Source organism: Clinocottus analis, unplaced genomic scaffold (genome assembly GCF_023055335.1).
Source record: "Clinocottus analis isolate CAN_PGR_092001 unplaced genomic scaffold, fCliAna1.0.p SCAF_21, whole genome shotgun sequence".
Classification (NCBI taxonomy): Eukaryota; Metazoa; Chordata; class Actinopteri; order Perciformes; family Cottidae; genus Clinocottus; species Clinocottus analis.
This window is the reverse complement of record NW_027175943.1, coordinates 6,522,678-6,540,513: the sequence shown is the minus strand read 5'-3', so window position 1 is coordinate 6,540,513 and position 17,836 is coordinate 6,522,678. Positions and strand designations below refer to the sequence as shown.

The 17,836-nt window shown below is 42.6% G+C and overlaps 2 protein-coding genes across 4 annotated transcripts in view; both read right to left on the bottom strand.

The window, feature by feature from the left end:
• Positions 1 to 6,783, bottom strand: part of LOC137792484 (RNA-binding protein with multiple splicing-like) — a 41,657-nt gene extending 34,874 nt beyond the window's left edge. For 2 of the 3 annotated variants that reach the window (XR_011078105.1, XR_011078106.1), the window contains exon 1: positions 6,350 to 6,782. Coding sequence is in view for 1 of the 3 variants with exons in the window: in XM_068588199.1 (XP_068444300.1) it covers positions 6,350 to 6,412 (63 nt within the window). In the remaining 2 variants the exon portion in view is untranslated. Of the gene's footprint in view, positions 1 to 6,349 lie in introns of all 3 variants that reach the window. The other variant, XM_068588199.1, reaches the window with a different exon arrangement.
• Positions 6,784 to 14,018: 7,235 nt separating this feature from the next.
• LOC137792339 (dynactin subunit 6-like) lies at positions 14,019 to 16,265 on the bottom strand. Its single transcript, XM_068587977.1, has 7 exons — positions 16,208 to 16,265; positions 15,848 to 15,912; positions 15,600 to 15,705; positions 15,436 to 15,524; positions 14,970 to 15,017; positions 14,595 to 14,737; positions 14,019 to 14,489 (listed from the first exon to the last, which is right to left on the bottom strand). The coding sequence occupies exons 1-7, from the start codon at positions 16,240 to 16,242 to the stop codon at positions 14,391 to 14,393; spliced, it is 585 nt and encodes a 194-aa protein (XP_068444078.1). The 5' UTR covers positions 16,243 to 16,265; the 3' UTR covers positions 14,019 to 14,390.
• Between the last annotated feature and the right edge of the window lie 1,571 nt (positions 16,266 to 17,836).

Sequence of the window (17,836 nt, the reverse complement as noted above, 5' to 3'; positions counted from 1 at the left end):
CAAATGCCTATCACAAGTTTTAAAAACCCCAATATGAGCTTGCTTTGTTGTCCAAGCAGTATTACAAACCCACAGGAAGAACAATGTGCAATGATATAAAACAGATATTATAAAATACTCACATCAGCAAAGACCGGCAAATCTTTTATAATGTGGAAAATTATGATCGGTCAACTATTTGACTTTCAGCACGAAACATAGTTCATTTTCAAGATGTGTTCAAAGTCTGTCTGTAGTTTGAAGCATGACAATTTCACTTTTAATAAGACAATCTGCCTCTTTCAAATAAAACTGCGAGCCAGTGTTTGCTGACTTTGTGTCTCCATGCACAGTTGGTACACTATGTTTTAGCATTTAACCCATAATTGCCACTAATGGGCCCTGTTCTGCAGGAGTTACATAATCCTGCTGTAAAGGTTACTGGAATGTCGGGCTGCAGCTAACTATTATTTTCATTGTCAATTCATCTGTGAATTGTTTTCTCGGTTACTTGATCGGTTCTGCGGCCTGTGAAATGGTGAAATATACAATCTGTGTGACCAAAAGGCCAAGATGAGATCCTCAAAGAACTTGTTTTGTCCACAACTCAAAGGTATTCCATTTAATGTTACAGGAGATTAAAGAAACCAGAAAATATTCACATTTAAAAAGCTGGAATCAGACACTTCAAAAAACTAATAATACATTTATTAAAAATATATATTATTACATTATTGATTCAGTTCTATTTGAATGCATCTGAGGGAAACCAGCTGTATAATTTGGGATTATTTTCTATAAAATTAAATTAATTATAAATTGGTCTTTTTTCCCTGGAATAGCATAACCTTAAAGCCACCAATGGACAGCGTCAGACCTAGTTAGAGCATTATTATGGACTAATCCATCGAGGCCTATCCACCAACTTTTACTTGTTTTGATTTTCCCATCTTTCCAAGCTAATCTTGGGCAGCTTGACCTTGCTCACAGTTGGATAGTCGGTCATAGTTTCTCCTTGTTGCCGTTCTGCCTGGCTCCCTCTTGTCTTTAGGGCTTCCCGTGACCATAAAAAGTCCTTCTGTTCAGGGATCTCAGGGTCATGCTTTCAACGTATGGAGCGATAAGGGATAAGAAGTTTCTCTAGTGAGACTAAGCGTGGAGAGAGAGAGAGAGAGAGAGAGAGAGAGAGAGAGAGAGAGAGAGAGAGAGAGAGAGAGAGAGAGAGAGAGCAGGAAGAAAAAGAAGGGAGTGGTAGGAAAAGAGAGAAGAAGAGTGGCCAATTATAAACAGTACCAGGGTGGAGGGAAAGAGGGAGGAAACGACGAGAGAACAAGATAAAGAGAGGGAAGAAAAGGGGTGGGACAAACGAAGGGAAAGGGGGAAGGAAACGGAGGGGAAGAGAGATAAAAGTGTAGAAAGGGAGAAGGAGAGATGGGGGAGGACGGATAGGGTGGGGGCATGGAGAAAAGACATTAAATGGATTTGAGAAGTATTGTGTGAAAAGGAGTGCAGAAAATAAAAGGAGTGTGAAGGAGGGTTGAGAGTAGAGACCCTGGATACTGTAAGGTGGATAATTATAGCTTGTGAGTAAGCAATATTAAAGAGGAGGTGACAGACCAAGCACATAAATACAGTATGACAAAGCAAGGCAAGATGGCTGACGCTGTCGAGGCACAAACTCACACTTCTCACACCGGTGTCGGGTGTCATCAATTACAAAGGAAATGTACAAGTTGACAACTAAGGCCTTTATATGAAAGCGGCACCGTATAAGAGGCGTCACACCTGACTCTCGGTCAGTTTTGATGGTTTATATATAGCTGCATGTATATTTAAATATCGAGTACAACTTCTTTGTTTTTTTTTTTCTTTTTTGTCTCACATCAGTTCAGCCGGATCCTTTGCCAGCCGTTCCTGACGCTAAGCCTTGTTGTTGTCTTTTCAAATACCTCTTGTCGCACAGCTGACAAATGGCGAAGATAAGATGACAATTCCTCCAGCGCTTTTAAAAATAAACTCCTACCTATCAGGCGGACAGATGGAGCGGGGTTTTAACGGTTTGGGTGAGCCTGTTTTTACTGCGCGTATTGACTTATATTTCATGATATATCTATTTTTGTAGTTTTACTTTGTAGTCTTAACCTACATTGAATCTCTTCTCATGTTGCCTTCAACGATACCTGACATGCATTGGATGTTTTCCCTGTCGCCCTATCATGGCCACTTTACCCTCCGAGCTACCCTCCGATAGCGTTTCATGTCACGGAGCGTTAACATATCTGCGTGCCCTTTCCGTTGGATACGTGCACAAGCACGGGCCGCACACATGCCCACACCGCCGCGCGACAGCCCTGGCCTCCCTCCGCTTTTTTCGCCGTGCTTCTCCAGCAGCACACTGCTCCCCACCGACGTCACTCCATGGAAAAGGTCACGCTGGCCACATGACCTGCTATTTGAAGAGGACCCGGTGGATACCCAGAGCAGGCCAAGCACAATCCAATTACACCCCAGGGAGATGCAGCGCATTTGCTGAACTCTGCTTGAGTGATATTCTGTTTCTCTTCGGACACTTGTAACGATCCACTTACGTGTTTATGGTCGGCCCGAACTAGAATCAACAGATAGCTTTTGAGGTTCAAACCTCTGACTGTTACGTCCAGGAGAGACACTCTGTGTTCGCTCATTTGTCAAAAATCAGGTGCGGTTTCACGGTTGACCTCCGAGGCTGGGCAGGTCTTAAATAAACACCAGTTAGCTTGAGGGAAATTGACAGAAAGGAAGTCAAAGGTCAAGTTTGGTTGAGTGACTTGGTTAACTCAGATGCATTCCAAGTACTCACGGCCTGAACTTCACTTTGTACTTAAGCACAATAATCAGAAACAAATACATTACTGTTTTCAGTGAACTCTTGTTGAACCTGTAAAGGCATCCTTTGCTTGATAAATGACTGAAATGATGAACTGATTCCATTCGGGCTGCATCTAATGAAAAGGATTCATAATTGATCAATCTGCCAATTATGTGTGGGAGTCCATAAGCCAATGATTTTCAGTTTGATATCACACAAATCAGAAAAAAAAAAAACGGCAAATCTCGACATTATAGAAGTTGGAACTGGGGAATGTTTGGTATTTTTTTCTTTTAAAATGAATGACTGATTATTTCTCTATCTCGTCGCTCAATCAGCCAATGTGCTAATCGGTCAGCTAATCATTCCATGCACTAAAAAAGCATGATATGATTAACTTTTGGTGAACTGGGTTTGCTCCCTCACTGCATGTCACGTCTGGAATTTGTCTTCCCACAAGAAATCATGAATATAATTCCAAATGTTCCCGAAAACAAACAAAACATTAATAAAACCATGTGCAAACGTCCTGTTCTCACTTTTTTAGGCAATTCAAATCTCCTCTGAACAGCCCTCTGGGTCTCTTGTCCATACAAGGCCTGGAAACCACAGCTGCTGGAAACATATCTTTGATGTCCGCCATGTGAGAGACGGTGCGTCACCTCCACTACATCAGTGGCCGCTGAGTGCCGCAGCACGTGAAAGCATCCAGAACGCCTGATAATGAAGCTTTATCAAACCAGCTCACAAGATTAGATGCCGCTGGGGGCCGAACCATGTCTGCAACGACGAGACCATGTTTGGTGAGCGCCGGTCCGCAGAAGATAAACATTAAGCATCGCCGAGCGTCGTCAGGCTCCGGCGGGCGCTGATGGCGGCGTGTGAGGTTGAGCAATGAAGTAGGCATGAGGAGCTGAGCTCGCTACGGCGTTTTACTGGTGCGAATCAGTGATCCATTGGGTCGCATACTACACTGTGCAAGAGGAGGAGGGGGTGGGGGCTCTGTTGTTCAGCATGTGAGAGTCATACCAGCGAGGCCGTTAAACTTTGGCTCTCATTAGATCAGAGTTTATGGTTACTTTAGTGTTGTTCAGCGCAAAGATGCGCTCTAGATTCGCTGCGTTTGTGAACCTGGTGAGCGTTCGCGTCGCAGAGGATCGGGACGGGATGCTCAAAGACTTCGACACAAGCGGTTGAAAATGCCAAATTAGTCACTTGATCATCCATAAAGCAGCTTTCATTGTTGTACATGCAGTCAGCCATGCTCCTCTGAGCCGAATGACTAAACTCGAAATGTTCATAAATCATGCGGAAAAAGTGCAAGTCACACTGGGAAATTAGTCACATTATTCTTAGACCTGTGCATGTTTTTTTGTGTAAATATGTGTGTGTTGTACAGTAGCCGCCAAAATGTGCCGCTTCTCAGCATGCATCACACATCATTACGCCGAAGATAAAGTGGTGCTGTCTAACCTTACGTTAATTCACCCGAGTAAATGTAAGTCCGCTGCTTGTCTGGACGGCTTCCAAACATTTCCACAACCATTAGACTCCTCGGGCCATCGCTCTCTCTGTCTTTCTGTCTGCCTTTTACACAATGCAAGAGGACGACTCCAGTCTGGTCCCCCTGCACGTGGACATCACAGCAATTCATGTCCAGACATTTATTTATTCAATAAAGTGGAGCTAGAGGAACAAAGGATTATTTCACGACTCTTCCAGAAGGATTTTCTTTGGATTATTCTGTCTTTTCAAGATTGCTGGAGCAACTGTTGGGTCTATCAAATGTCAGGAAACATCAATCAAATGCAAAACGGATGATCAAACTGTTATTAGTAGTCGATCGACTATTTAATGGAGCAATAGCGTCCGCTCTAAATCCAAGCTGTTAAAAAGATGCTCAAATTTGAAATATGCTGTCATGTTTTGTCCTCTTTGGTTGGAACGCCTCGTCTGCTTGAAGCGAAGATGTTGGGCTGCGTAGTGCTGAAACAATTTCTAGATTAATTGAACAACCGAAAATCTGTTAATCATTAAGTCATTCATGCGGTAAAATGCAGCTGATATGCGAAGATTTTTTGTTTTTCTTTGTTTAATATGACTTTTTAACTGAACATCTTGCATTTGTGGTGTTTTTCTGAGATCTTGCAACCTTCATATTTATAGATTCAAATGTTTTTTCAATTTCCTGACAATGAACAAGTTTATTTCCTCATCTATGTCGAAGTTAACCATTAGTTGCAGCCCTTCAGTCAAGTGCTGGTACACATAGTGCAGGCTCTGAAATACCTCTACCGCAGCGCCGTACTGAGAACATAAGGTCATGAGGTGAATAAACTAAAACTCTCCATCAGGTTTCCAAGAAGTCCGTATGTAGTCCGTACCTCATCTGTGCTACAATGACTCCCTGCATCCATAGTAACATCAACAGTGGACCAAATATGGTGTTACATCAGGCTGCGTATGTTCGGCTATTCAGTTACAAAGTGACGAACAGCACCCTGAGCCTTAATCAAATTTCTGCAAGAGAAATATCGGATATAATCCGATATACCTTTCTTACATCCCTTGGCTGTCGTCTGGATGGAGATACTTCCGTGCCAAAGAAAACCACCCCATGCAAAGAGCACCACTACACACGAGTTACCGAGAAGGAGACTTCATGGATCCACATTGTGCAATGTTTACGCAGGAAAGGAGCAAGAAACTGTTGGCAATGCATCTCCACCAGGCACCAAGTGGATTACCTCACATGTTTCTATATTTTTTGTTGTTGTTGCACAAACAATATCATTCTGGTATGTTAAGATGTGATTTGATAGAGAGGCTACTCTCGCTTGACTGTTATATGCAGTGGGTCTGGGTTACAAAGACTTATTGCGTACATGTTGCAGCAGTTGTTTGAACTTCAATTGCTCCCTCAGCTTCAGTGAAAACTAATTCGCTCGCTGGCTCTGAACTCCCTTCACTGCTGCTTTTCAGCGTTGGGTGAAGTCTGTCTTCATGGCACAGTGAGCCAGCACGGCCAGTTCTGCTGTCAGGTAACGTATCATTATCTACAATATAGTTAAACAGGAGCTAATAGTGATTCATCTATCATTAAGTCCTGCCCTGTTCCTCACTTCTACCTGAGTGTGTGGTGCTTCAAAAAGGAAAGACACATTGCTACAGTCTGAGGGAGGTTGCACACATTTAACAGGGAAAATATATCTATAAAAAAGAGGAATAAATATATAACAAAATGATGTAAAAGAATGATGTACTCCTTTTATGATAATACATGTTGCAGTGGGTCTAATGACATAGAGGCAACTTTTCTAAGGTAGAACAAATATATCATTTTTGCGCGTCAGACACCTCGAGGAGCATCATCGGGATAACGTAGCGGTCACAAAGCCGGGGCTGGTGGTATTTAAGAAAAAAAAAACACGCGTCGCATTAATATCACTCATGACGATATGGTTATGGGTCATGTGGACTTATTCACGGCAGGTATAAAGGCGCTCGCGTGCGGATACATACCTCCTCTTCGTGGTTGGTGAATTCACTCTGCTCGGTTTCCTTCTCGGTTTTGTTATTATTCATTCTGAGTCGGGCTCTCTTCACACTTTCACTTGGACTGTCTGGTCTCTTGTTCTTCCCCGCCCGGTTCCGCTGCTCTTCTGCTTCTTCTTCTCCGGGACCCAGATTTACGCAGCACCGTGCGCGCGCGGCCGCTGTCCTACTGACCCGAGCTTTTGCCAACACTAGTTCGGCGACATCAATGATAATAAGTACGCGTTTTGTTGTTGCTGTTGTGGTTATTGTTGTTGTAAAAGCGGGGAAGGGGGAACGTCTGCTGTTTCTGTGCAGTCGGATATTTCCTCAGCCTTCCCTGGAAGTCTTCTCCGGAGGCTCTTGTTGCTGTTCCCCAAATGAAAACACGGTAAATGTTCAGTGGACTGCGCCGCAGGCAAACTTCTCTCCCCATCTCCGCGTGAGGGAGGGAGGGAGGGAGGGATGGAAGGAGGGAGGGGTTTAGGGTGGGGTTTGGGTGGGATGCACCGTCTGCTGGGCTCCGCCGACTTTCATCAAATGCTGTTTCAGAGCTTCGCTGGGAAATCGGTGCCGATCCCCAAACGTCTTTTTAGACCGAGCTGAATGTTATTTCAGTCCCTGAAACATTCCCCCTTGCGATTTGGCTCACAGTGTGTTGTCTGCCGACTGAGGCTCACATGCAGATTTGCTTTACCTCCTGTGTTGTCTGCTTTAATATTTCTATATATATGCTACTCGTGTTTATGGCCAGCAGGTGATAAATAAGTCACAAGAGGCTGAAAAGCCCCCAAATAAAACACTGTGAGGAATACCAGCCTGGTTTGAGCATAGCTTATAGTTGAACCTATACGTAATCAATACTTGTGTTCACTTTAAGTTTGTACATCTCAAGACATTGAGTCTGAATTCCCGTCCACTGTTAACTCTACAAACACTTTATTACTTTCGGTCATGACCAAACTGTCAATATGGCGCCTCATGAGGTCCAAGGCCAAAACAGTTTAGTGTGACAAGACTTAGTTCGGTGTTAAATAGAAACGTCGACAAATATCGGGAATTAAAGTCATGTATTTTATTTATTGTTTTTGTTGAACTTCAATCTCCCGCAGGCTGCTATTGCTCCTCAACTTTCCAGGAAAGACATGCAGAGGCCAAGTCTGTAGCCCCGAGGCCGCTGTGAGATCATCGGTTTTGTTGGTTTGTTTTTATGCCCGATGCTGTTGTATCTCTTTATTTATTGTATTTCATACCGTCCGTGTGTGCACATGGGAGGCAGCTCGTGCTTAACCTGGTACAACACGTGTTGCCTTGGCTTCGACCCCTTTTTTAAACATGGTGAGCGCAGGAGAAAAGAACATAAAGAATACATAAAATATGTTGCGAGGTTAATGCACTGCCTTTCATAAAATAGATGAACGTGTCACTTGTTGACTGTTAAACTTTAACCTTCAAGCTGCATGACATCCTATCAGTTTAGCTCATAAATCTGATGTCACGAGATGTCTCGTTACCCTGCACACTCAGGACTATTTCCCCTCTTCATCCCCGTCTCAATCCCATGAAATTTAGCCCTCAGCATAATCCATCATCTGTACAGAGCAGTCGACAATTATCAACCTGACCGTTTAATAAATTCCACGTGACATCGTAGTTTATCATTTCGAGGCCCCGGAATAGTTTTGTGGTTTCAGGCAAATATTTCTCCCCACACATCACTCGTACATCCTATTTCTGTCGAGCTGCACCACGGCACTTAAGAGGTACGCTGGAGACAACACCTGTACATTGCTCAAGAGTTTGTATATAATGACAAGTTGCACTAATCCACTATGTGGGCTCATTTGATTTATCACCGGTGAGTGAGGAAACAAGCAGACCCTGGAGCTGTAAAGCGATGTCTCAACAACAGTAGAGATGAGCAAACACTCAAAAGTTTACTGGCACACCTATTATTGTCTACAGTGCCGGGTGCAAAACAGCCTTAAAAGCAAGCGATCAGGTGACAAGGCCGCCTTGATCGCTCCGCCGTTTCAAAACATTTATTTTGAGCAACTGCCTCACTTTGTGTTTGGCGATGAAAAGTTCAAGAGCTGACAGGAGCTCGGCGGCGGAGACTTTGACTATATGTCGCGTGACATTCATTGCACAGGACAGACTCTCGCTTCTTACGACAGCCCGTGCAGAACACAGAGCGAGTCGTTTCTGCTGAACTTGCACCTCAAAAGCAACAAAAGAAGGAAAAACAGTCATCGCAGATCGGCCGCAGAGATGTCCGCTCTTTCCCCTCCCCAGATCATGTCGATATCAATTACACGGCGTCTGAAGCATGCACAATGGAGAAGGGACACGGCAGATTATTTTATGCTGATGAGAAGCAGTTGGGGAAGAGGAAAGAGGGAGGAGGGTCTCGGAGTCTTTCGAAGCAGATAAAAATGGAAATGTTCCCCTTTGCTGCTCAACACCCCTGTATCAAAGCTTCCTGCCGAAGTCTAGGGAGCAAGGAGGGGGAGGAGAGGTAGGAAGGAGGAGGAGAGGAGAGGAGTCGGGAGGGGGGGGACGGAGGGAGGGGAGAGATGTCCCAGCTGTGTTTGACAGGTCTCAGGGCTGAGCTGTGTGGTCTGATGCTCGGAGAGGGAGGGAAAAAACACACACAGACACACACAGAGAAGGAGAGGGGGGGGGGGTGGGGGGATAGAGAGAGCAGCGAGGAGACAGTCGAGCCTGGTCACAATGTCCTGGGTAACATGTCAGCCAGCTTTGACACGGTCCAGCCTTACGAGACGGTATCTTCGTGTTATCGAGAGACGGCTAGTTCAAGCAGATGCAACCATGTTGGCTCCACTGGTTGAGGAAGTTATTTCAATTTCAAAGTATACTCATTTCACATAATACAAAGGAATAATTAGGCTCTTTGGTGAATATCTTCTTTGATTTATTCCTGTTAGATGTGTCACATGTCTGTACACTAAATATGAAGCTACAGCCGGCAGCCAGTCGGGTTAGCTTAGCAGGAGATAAGATAGCCTCACTCCAGAAGTAAAAAACATTCAATAACACCTTTCAGAGATCACAAATGAACACATTATGAAACCGTATAAGAACAGAAGTAGGACCCTGGTTATCAGATGACCTCACTTTTTTCCAACAGCTGCTTTTGAGAAGTCGTGTAGCCTATTGAGTGACCACTTTCAAATGTTATCAGTTCATAGCAAAGATATTCCTCATCCCTGAGGCCTTTTCTCGTCCATGAATGTCTTATCCTCACATATCATGAGAGCTCAATGTTTTCCAAAAAAGAATTTGGTCTATATTTGGATCAATATGGTGTATTGTTTGTTTATTCTGTACAACAACAATGTTATTGTCTGGGAGGTCTGTCTTTATGCTATGCTAAGCTAAAAGGCTGCTGTTTATAGATCCATATTTAGCATAATGCTACAGATGTGAAAGTGGAAAATCAATCTTCTCATCGAGAAAGCAAATGAGCAAACGTCCCAAAATATCAAACTGTTGCTTTAAGAGATCTTTTGTTGCCCAGATGTCCAAACATTTGACTGTATTGCAAGAACCTCAGAATTGAAGATTGAGACACAAATCAGATTATCCGATATGGTCTTCTGGATCACCGACTCATAGCTAAAAGGCCAGCTTGATATGAGCACCGAAGCAAGAATGCAACGTGACACAACGCCGATGTATTGACCGGCGGTGAGTCCCAGAGAGAGGACGACCCCCCCGCTGGTTCCTGCAATCCCCTCGAGTCACGTGACTCGAGGAGGCCTCGCCTCTTTCTTTGCATTCCTGCAACTCAGTTTCAAAGCAAAAGTCCTCGTCGCTTCACAGTTACCGACTTTGTCCAAAACAACCAAAAAGAAGAAGAACAAAATAAGCGATGGAGAACCATGTTGCGATCCGTCCGGCCCGTGGACCTGACAGCAGCTCTGGTTTTGGCCGAGCAACACACTTCAGTCTGATGTGGGGTAAGTGGCTCTCGTTGGGCCGAGAGCCAGGCCATTCCATTCCTTTGACTTGCTGATACAAAATGTTCCTCCCTTGTGCTTAGTGGCCCTTGATCCTCCTCTAAGATCACCAATGAGCAATTTGTGGTCAGATTGACCCTCTGTAATTGTCCACGACAGGCTCGGTGCTTTTAAAAAAAAACATTTTAGTAGCTTCTTCACAACCAAAGCTCTGTTTACTCCACCTCTGTGTAACAACGATCGTGCTAAATGGCATTAACGGTGCTTTTCGATGGTTGTTTTTAATCGTCTGGGTTGTTCTTTCCATCCTCTCAAGTGACGCCTGCACGTCCCAGGTGTCAACCTCGCGGCGGCGCATGAGGAGTTGCCGGGGATCAACAACTTTTGTGCAAAATCTATGAAGTGGGTGTTGATATATTTTTGCTGGAAACATTGAGCTGTTCCTCTCGAAGGAAGGCCAGGGGATCATCACAGTTAGGATTCATCCTCTGGGTAACACGAATGTCTTCATACATTCCTAAACTAAAATGGCAACCTCGCAGTGGAACCAGAAGATGAATTTAGGAGAGCATCAACGTCAGTAGGCTTCATCTTCTCATTGTCATTTTCATGGTCAATTTATTCGCCAATAGTTGTTGAGATAGTCTGAAGCAAATTAGTGGGCATCCCATATTTTCATCCCTCATGCCACCATCTTGACTACAGCAAACCAGAATCCTTCATTTCATTTAGTTCCAAAGGTTTCCCTGAAAAAGGTTACAGGTTCATATTTCATAAAGGCCATGAAGTCCAAATTACAAATGAATAAGACAGGTGTGTCTGGAATACACGTTCTTTTGAGTAAAGTCTTAATCACGAGCTTCTGTTGGACTGACTCAGAGAAAGAGAAAGAGCTCTCGTGGTCAACCCGGCTGCTGAGGGAGAACAAGCGTTCGTCCTCATGAGCACGGCCGGACTCGTCAGGTGCAGCCGAGCGTTAAATCTGACAGACCACGAGACGGAAACCTGCTCTGAACAGGAGCTCGAGTCCTGCTTTTCCAATATGAAAAGACCAGAGACACAAGCAATCGGCCCAAGTCTGTGTCATTAGCCTGAACTATAAGCTTTCGTGGTTCAGCGGGCAGAGGAGGGGTTGAGTAGAGAGCACAGACCACGCTAAGTATGTCTCCTCGGCTTGAATTCCCAAATGTTGACACAGGTCTATATAATGGGCTTTAATGTTCCCTTTAAATACTGCTGAGTGGTCCTAAAATGTCTTAAAGCAGGTCCAAGGGAAGTACATTAAGTTATATTGTCTCTTTTTTGTTGTGCAGTGGAACCAATAAAAGGTTCAACTAAAACCTCGACGTCTTTGTCCCACCGCCTTTAATCTTTATTGAACGGCATGTGTACGTAAACTTGAGCTGCAGAACTCTGTGCATTGGCCTTTACTTCCAGTGAATTCAAATCTTCTCGCGTCAATTTCATTGTGATTTGTAACTTTTCACTTTTTTTGCGACACAGTTACAGATTTTGCTTCCACTTCAGCAGAGCATCGGAATACTTGCTCCACCCTCTGCTCAAAAAACAGACATCTGAGCCTCTTGGGTAAAAGGCAGGGGATCCCTAAAGTCATTAGGATTCATACTGTGGGGAATATAGATATCTATATAAATTTCAATAACAACTCGTCCAATAGTTGCTGTGATATTTCAGTCTGGACCCAAGTGGTGCACCGACTGACCAGCATCGCCGTCCACGGAGTCATGCCGCTACCGTGGCTAGAAAGACATGACATCCAGTGTCTCAGGGTCCCTGTTGTGGTGAAATTAATTATTTCTGTAGGATTGCAATGGAAATCGCTGTGGTCTATAGGTCACATTTCACTTTTTAAAGGTGAAGTGGACCTGGAAGCAAAGGTCAGCTGTCAGAAAGCCTTTATCCTCTCAAACCAAGCGGTGGCCTGTTTGACCATGACTGACTGCGGTGGACTCCACCCAGACTGCCTGTGCTGCTGGAAACACAGACCATAACAGTATAACAAAGGGTACTGTAAGAGCTGATGCTCTTTCCCCCCTTTTAATATATATATAGTCATAGTTAGATTTCGTTGTACATGTTGGAGAAATGTTTACTTGTGTTTCACTCATATACTTACAGCAGCTTCCTCAGGCTCCAGTGCTGTATTACAGAGTGAAATCTCATGCTTCTCTCTTTGTTCATGATAAGATATTATTGACTCTTCGGGGAATGCTGCATATTGTAGCAAAGGCCAAATATTGAGTTGAGATAATCCTATGAAAAGAAAAGCAAATACCCCTGCGATGTACAAAAGTACACGAGCGAAAGCTGGATAATTTAGTTTCACAACAGTACAGTAAGGGAGAGGTATAAATAACCGCGGCCAAAAATAGACCAACATATGAACTTCCTCTCAAATTCCTGCCATGAGTTGCTATCATCATAGCCATTGTGCCTCTCTGAAAACCCACGGCAGATTAAAAGGCCACACTTGCCACCCAGGAGGCCCTTGTCACTCTGCACATCCGTGCAACTGTGCCCAGCATCTGTCTCCCTTGTCACGTTAAAGTAAACCGACGCACTGGCAACACCCCAAAATAAAAAATAAAAACCTTAGTAGTAGGGGGAAAAACACAGAGCAAGTGAGAACGGAAAGGAGCCTAGACGTGGCCCCGGCTGCACTCCACTGCTGAAATAATTAGCCCCTGGTTGATGTGGCCTCCTCTTGGGACTCCTCCGTGACATGTTCAAATGAGTATTGGCAGCGTGCGACACCAGCTGTGTGCCTCCTACAGGGAGCTGCTGTACTGTGTGCGGCCCAGTGAGCACGACACAAAGCACCTTAAACTCTGAAGACCGAGCACGCCGGCCCTCCACTTGTTTTACAGCCACAAGAGTTTGAAGGAAACAACTAAAAAATATGACATCGGAGCTTTTTCATGCCGGGTGTTTCAGGCAGTGATCTGCTACTGGCTATCCCTCTCTCTCTCTCTCTCTCTCTCTCTCTCTCTCTCTCTCTCTCTCTCTCTCTCTCTCTCTCTCTGTCTCTCTCTCTCTCTCTCTCTCTCACACACACACACACACACTTCTATCCACACCCAGATCTGTGAGGCTGTGGCACAGATGGGCGCACCAACCCAAGGGGCTCAGAGATGAGGGCTCTATTCAGCACCACGCTGCAGTAGAAATGAGAGTTGCAAACCGCGCCCATGTCCGTTACAATTATAAACCAGTCTCTGCTTGGAATTCCCAATTTGGCAATCCCTGGTGGGAGAGCACAGGACTGGCAAACACCGAATCCAAGATGGGGACGACCACGCCCAAAGTCGTCTTTTGACACATCATCTTTGCCGATTGCAGTTTTTAAAAGGCGAATCCTCTAACAGTCGCCAATGCACGTAATTTGTAATGACTTTGTCGACTATAAATTAGAATTTAGGACTATTTCCCGCTCAGAATACTTAATGAAGACACTTTTTTTGTTTCATTACTTATAGATGCTATTTTAATTGGATATTTTCTATCACCTGCTGAAACAAAGCCTCCAGAGCAGCCGGTACAGAGGGCAAACAAAGAGTTGCTCAATAGTCCCTCCTTGTGGTAAACAAATATAGAACAAAATTAAACCAACACTCAGAGGAATACAAGCTTAAACGCAATCTTTATTCGTTTTTATTGCAATATTGTTGTATCTGCATTGGAACAATTATAAATATATACATATATATGAGTAGAATTGATTAACATAAAAATGGCACAGCAGATTCACAATTTCAGGTCCGAAATGTATCATAAATAGTCTGAATATGGATCTGAAAACCAAGTGCAAAACCAGATATTGTTACGTGTTGAAGAACGATGGCATCCTTCATATGCAGGGAGAAGAGTAGAAAGTCATTTACAGTGGCAGAGATATTCTACCAGACATTAGAGAACAACACTGAAGTGAAAGACAGGTGCAGGTTGAGGGAATTGAGTCAGCGCGTGACGTCCGACGCTCCGGGTCGCAGGAAGTCGGCTCCAATCCCTCTGGATCCAGCTTCAGCTCAGTTCCTCACAGGTGTGCTGTTTCCTTTGGCCGTCTTCTTCAGGTGGTGATAGTTGGGCAGAATCTTCATGAGGAAGTCGAGCTGCAGAGTCTGAGACTGCAAGATAAAAAAAAATAATAATCCGGAATGTAGCCAAATCTGCACACAAGCCAAAGAAATGTTGTGACTCGCGAGCATGGACGAGCCGTGACGGAGACGGACCTGTGGCTTCTCACTCTGCACACGGCGGATGCAGTTTGAACCGTACACCACCGTGTTCTCCGGCACGACCTCACACGTGTTGACCTGGCAGCACGCGCCTACGATGCAGCCGCTGGTCAGGATCACGTTCCTCCCAAGATCAGCTGGGATTATACAAAGATGTTCATATCATGAGATCATTGTGTGCATTGTTACAAATCTGCTTCATCACAATATTGTATTGAACCATTTTTGTCTGGTTTTGGTATTCAGAAAAACTTCTATATTATATTAAATATATAAATGTATTGATATTTAGATATAAGATGATATACAGCATGATAGTAGATCGTATTCAGGGTGCATAGGAATATAGTTAGTGATTACAGAACTTACATTTAGACTCAATCACATTGTTGTCCCCAATTTTCAAAGCTTGTGAGACTGTGGAAGAATAATTAAGGATTTAAACCTATGAATTATTATTTTCAAACAGTTACTTGTAGACTATAGCCCAACTGATGTAGTGGGTGTTATTTATTTTTCTATAAACACATCATTTATGAGGGTCATTTAAACTAGGAGTACTAATAACAGTGTTAATATATTTTGTATATATATTACTGTGTTGGACACACTCACAACTGAAATCAACTTGACAGTACTCTCTAGTGGTAGTACTGTATATTTTTTTGTATTTCAGCCGGTACATTCTTGTTACCTCCCAACAGACATAAACTCAAATAGGCTATATATATATATATATATATATATATGCAATTCACTAATATCTACCAATGTGTCAGTCTGTCTCTACTGCAATAAAATGCACATTTATTGTAATCTGCAATGCAAAGGATACCACATCCAACTTCAAACACATTATTGGTCCCAATTGTCATGGTTTTTGGCTCCACTCCCTCTGTGTCTGGCATGATATTCTCCGGATAACTATCGGCCAAAACACAGATTAGATCAAATAAGATAAAATGATTAAATAGTAAATGTGTGTTGTACTGCACATACCTGTTAATAATGAGTGCCTGCTCCTCTATCAGATTACCCTCTCCAATGATAATAGGCCCCGCCTCTGCTATGATCCGGGCTTTTGGGTGGACAACTGTTCTAGCGCCTGTAAAAATGAATAATAATAATAATAATAATAATAATAATAATAATAATAATAATAAGGTCTTGCCTTATAGGAGCATAAAGCTTCTTAATAAACAATGAGAACCATGGAGCTTCATGCTGAGGGAAAAACTAACTCTCACCTATGGTTACATCTCCTCTTATTTCGCTTTCAACACACACAACAGCTCCAGCTGCAATTTTGGCACTGCGAGAACACACAGAGACCAATGAAATATCAAAATCAATGCTGCAACCACAACATCTGCATCATCTCAGAAAGAACAAACAGAAAGATGGCTGGTCATTGCAAATCCTGTCAATCTGCGATCACATATATCTAATTAATATCTCGATATTTAGCTTAAGTTATAAATATGGGTGTCGCCATCGGTGCTTTTGGAGGATTATTAAAAGATGAAAGGGCACATTTTTTTCCGCACACCCAAAAATAAAGCATAATAACAAAGCTTAACGCCGGTTAAATGTATTTATTGCTTTACCTTTTCTGTGCATTGATTTGCTTGGCGTCTGACATCCTTGCGATGATGAATAAATGTGTCGATAGTTGATTATGAATCCTAGTTCAGAGTTGGCGCTCAGGGTTGATTAAGTTTGTCTGAAACAAAAGCCAGCCCGCAACTCTGCTGCCCTCTGCTGTATCTTTAAGGGTACTGCAACGAGCATGTGTGGATAACGTTGAAAATAAAACCAACTTGTCCACAGTGTCTGGTCCTATATCCTTGATATTCATAAGCTGAACAATTACATATTATCTGGCTATGAATCCTATATGTCATTAATAGTTAATTCATAAAAAAAATATATTCTTCCATGTATATTATTTTTCCCAGTATAAAAATATATGTACATGCCACGCATGAACCTTATTATTTAAATAAATAAATGAATAAAGCATTGGACATGCTGTTAACAATTTATGTTTTTAAAATAGTGCATAATGAACTCTCATTGCAGTGTCACCATGTCTCCTGCAGGGTGCATCAAATGCCAATAAATGGGAACATGTGGAGCTGCAGAGTAAACTAGTGCATTTTACTGGGTGAGCTTTTAAAATGAAATCATTACAATTTGAATAACCCCTTTTTTCTTGTTGGTAACGTAAGTCAAGGAGGAAGTTCATTTTTTGTCTAATGATAGTGTAAACAAGTTTGTCTATTTATTTATTAGTAGTTTTATCCAAATCCCGAGTAAATGAATGTCAGTCAGAGAAAGTTTTCCTCTGATAAACAATGACCTCTGTTGCGGCTTAATTCTGGCCACATATTCTTGTTTTGCATGTTTAACTAATTCCTTCGCACCTAAATGGGATTTAAAATTAGGTCAAGTCAGCGAGAGTTCACGGTGGTAAGACAGGAAATTGAGGAATACTCAGTTTTCAGAATGAAACGCATACTTTACTATCTCTGACCACAACACAAAAATCCCGTTCGAGCCTAAGAGAAATGATACAATCACAACTATTTGTTCTTTTTCCAATCTTGTATTAAGATGTATGTATTAATTATATTTTACTTACTGTGAAAAACGTGTATTACCAGTGGTGGAAGTTACGAAGGACACCGACAGCTGTATACCTTTCCCATTAATCTTTTATATACTCTAAATCAGTTTGTACATTATGATGCATTGTTACAGATTAAACTACACCGCAGTATATTACAAAATGAAGTCCCACAGGACTCCTTCTGAACTCAAACAGTACTTTCATTGTAAAATTAAATATTTGTACTCATCAGGGTTAACTTAGTGATTTGAAGCATGAATAGTACTTTCCCTTGTATAATTTAATAAATAGTGTCTTAAGTTATACTTTTGCTCTTATATATATAAGTAAAAAGTAAATTAGTAATACAAACAGTAAAGAATCCACAATAGCAGTTTTATATATACAGACAGAATACAACTTTATTCAAAAATATATTTATATTGCACAAGTATTTAAAAATGTATTCAAATTGCACCAGTGAGAACAATAACATCGCAAAAAACATGATATGATAGAAACGCATGCTTATCATCGCCTTCGCGGCTTTTATTTTGAAATTGAACACCGGAAGTGTCGCTGCTAATTCTGTCCGACTTGATGGTCGTTGAGTTTTGAAGGAGAG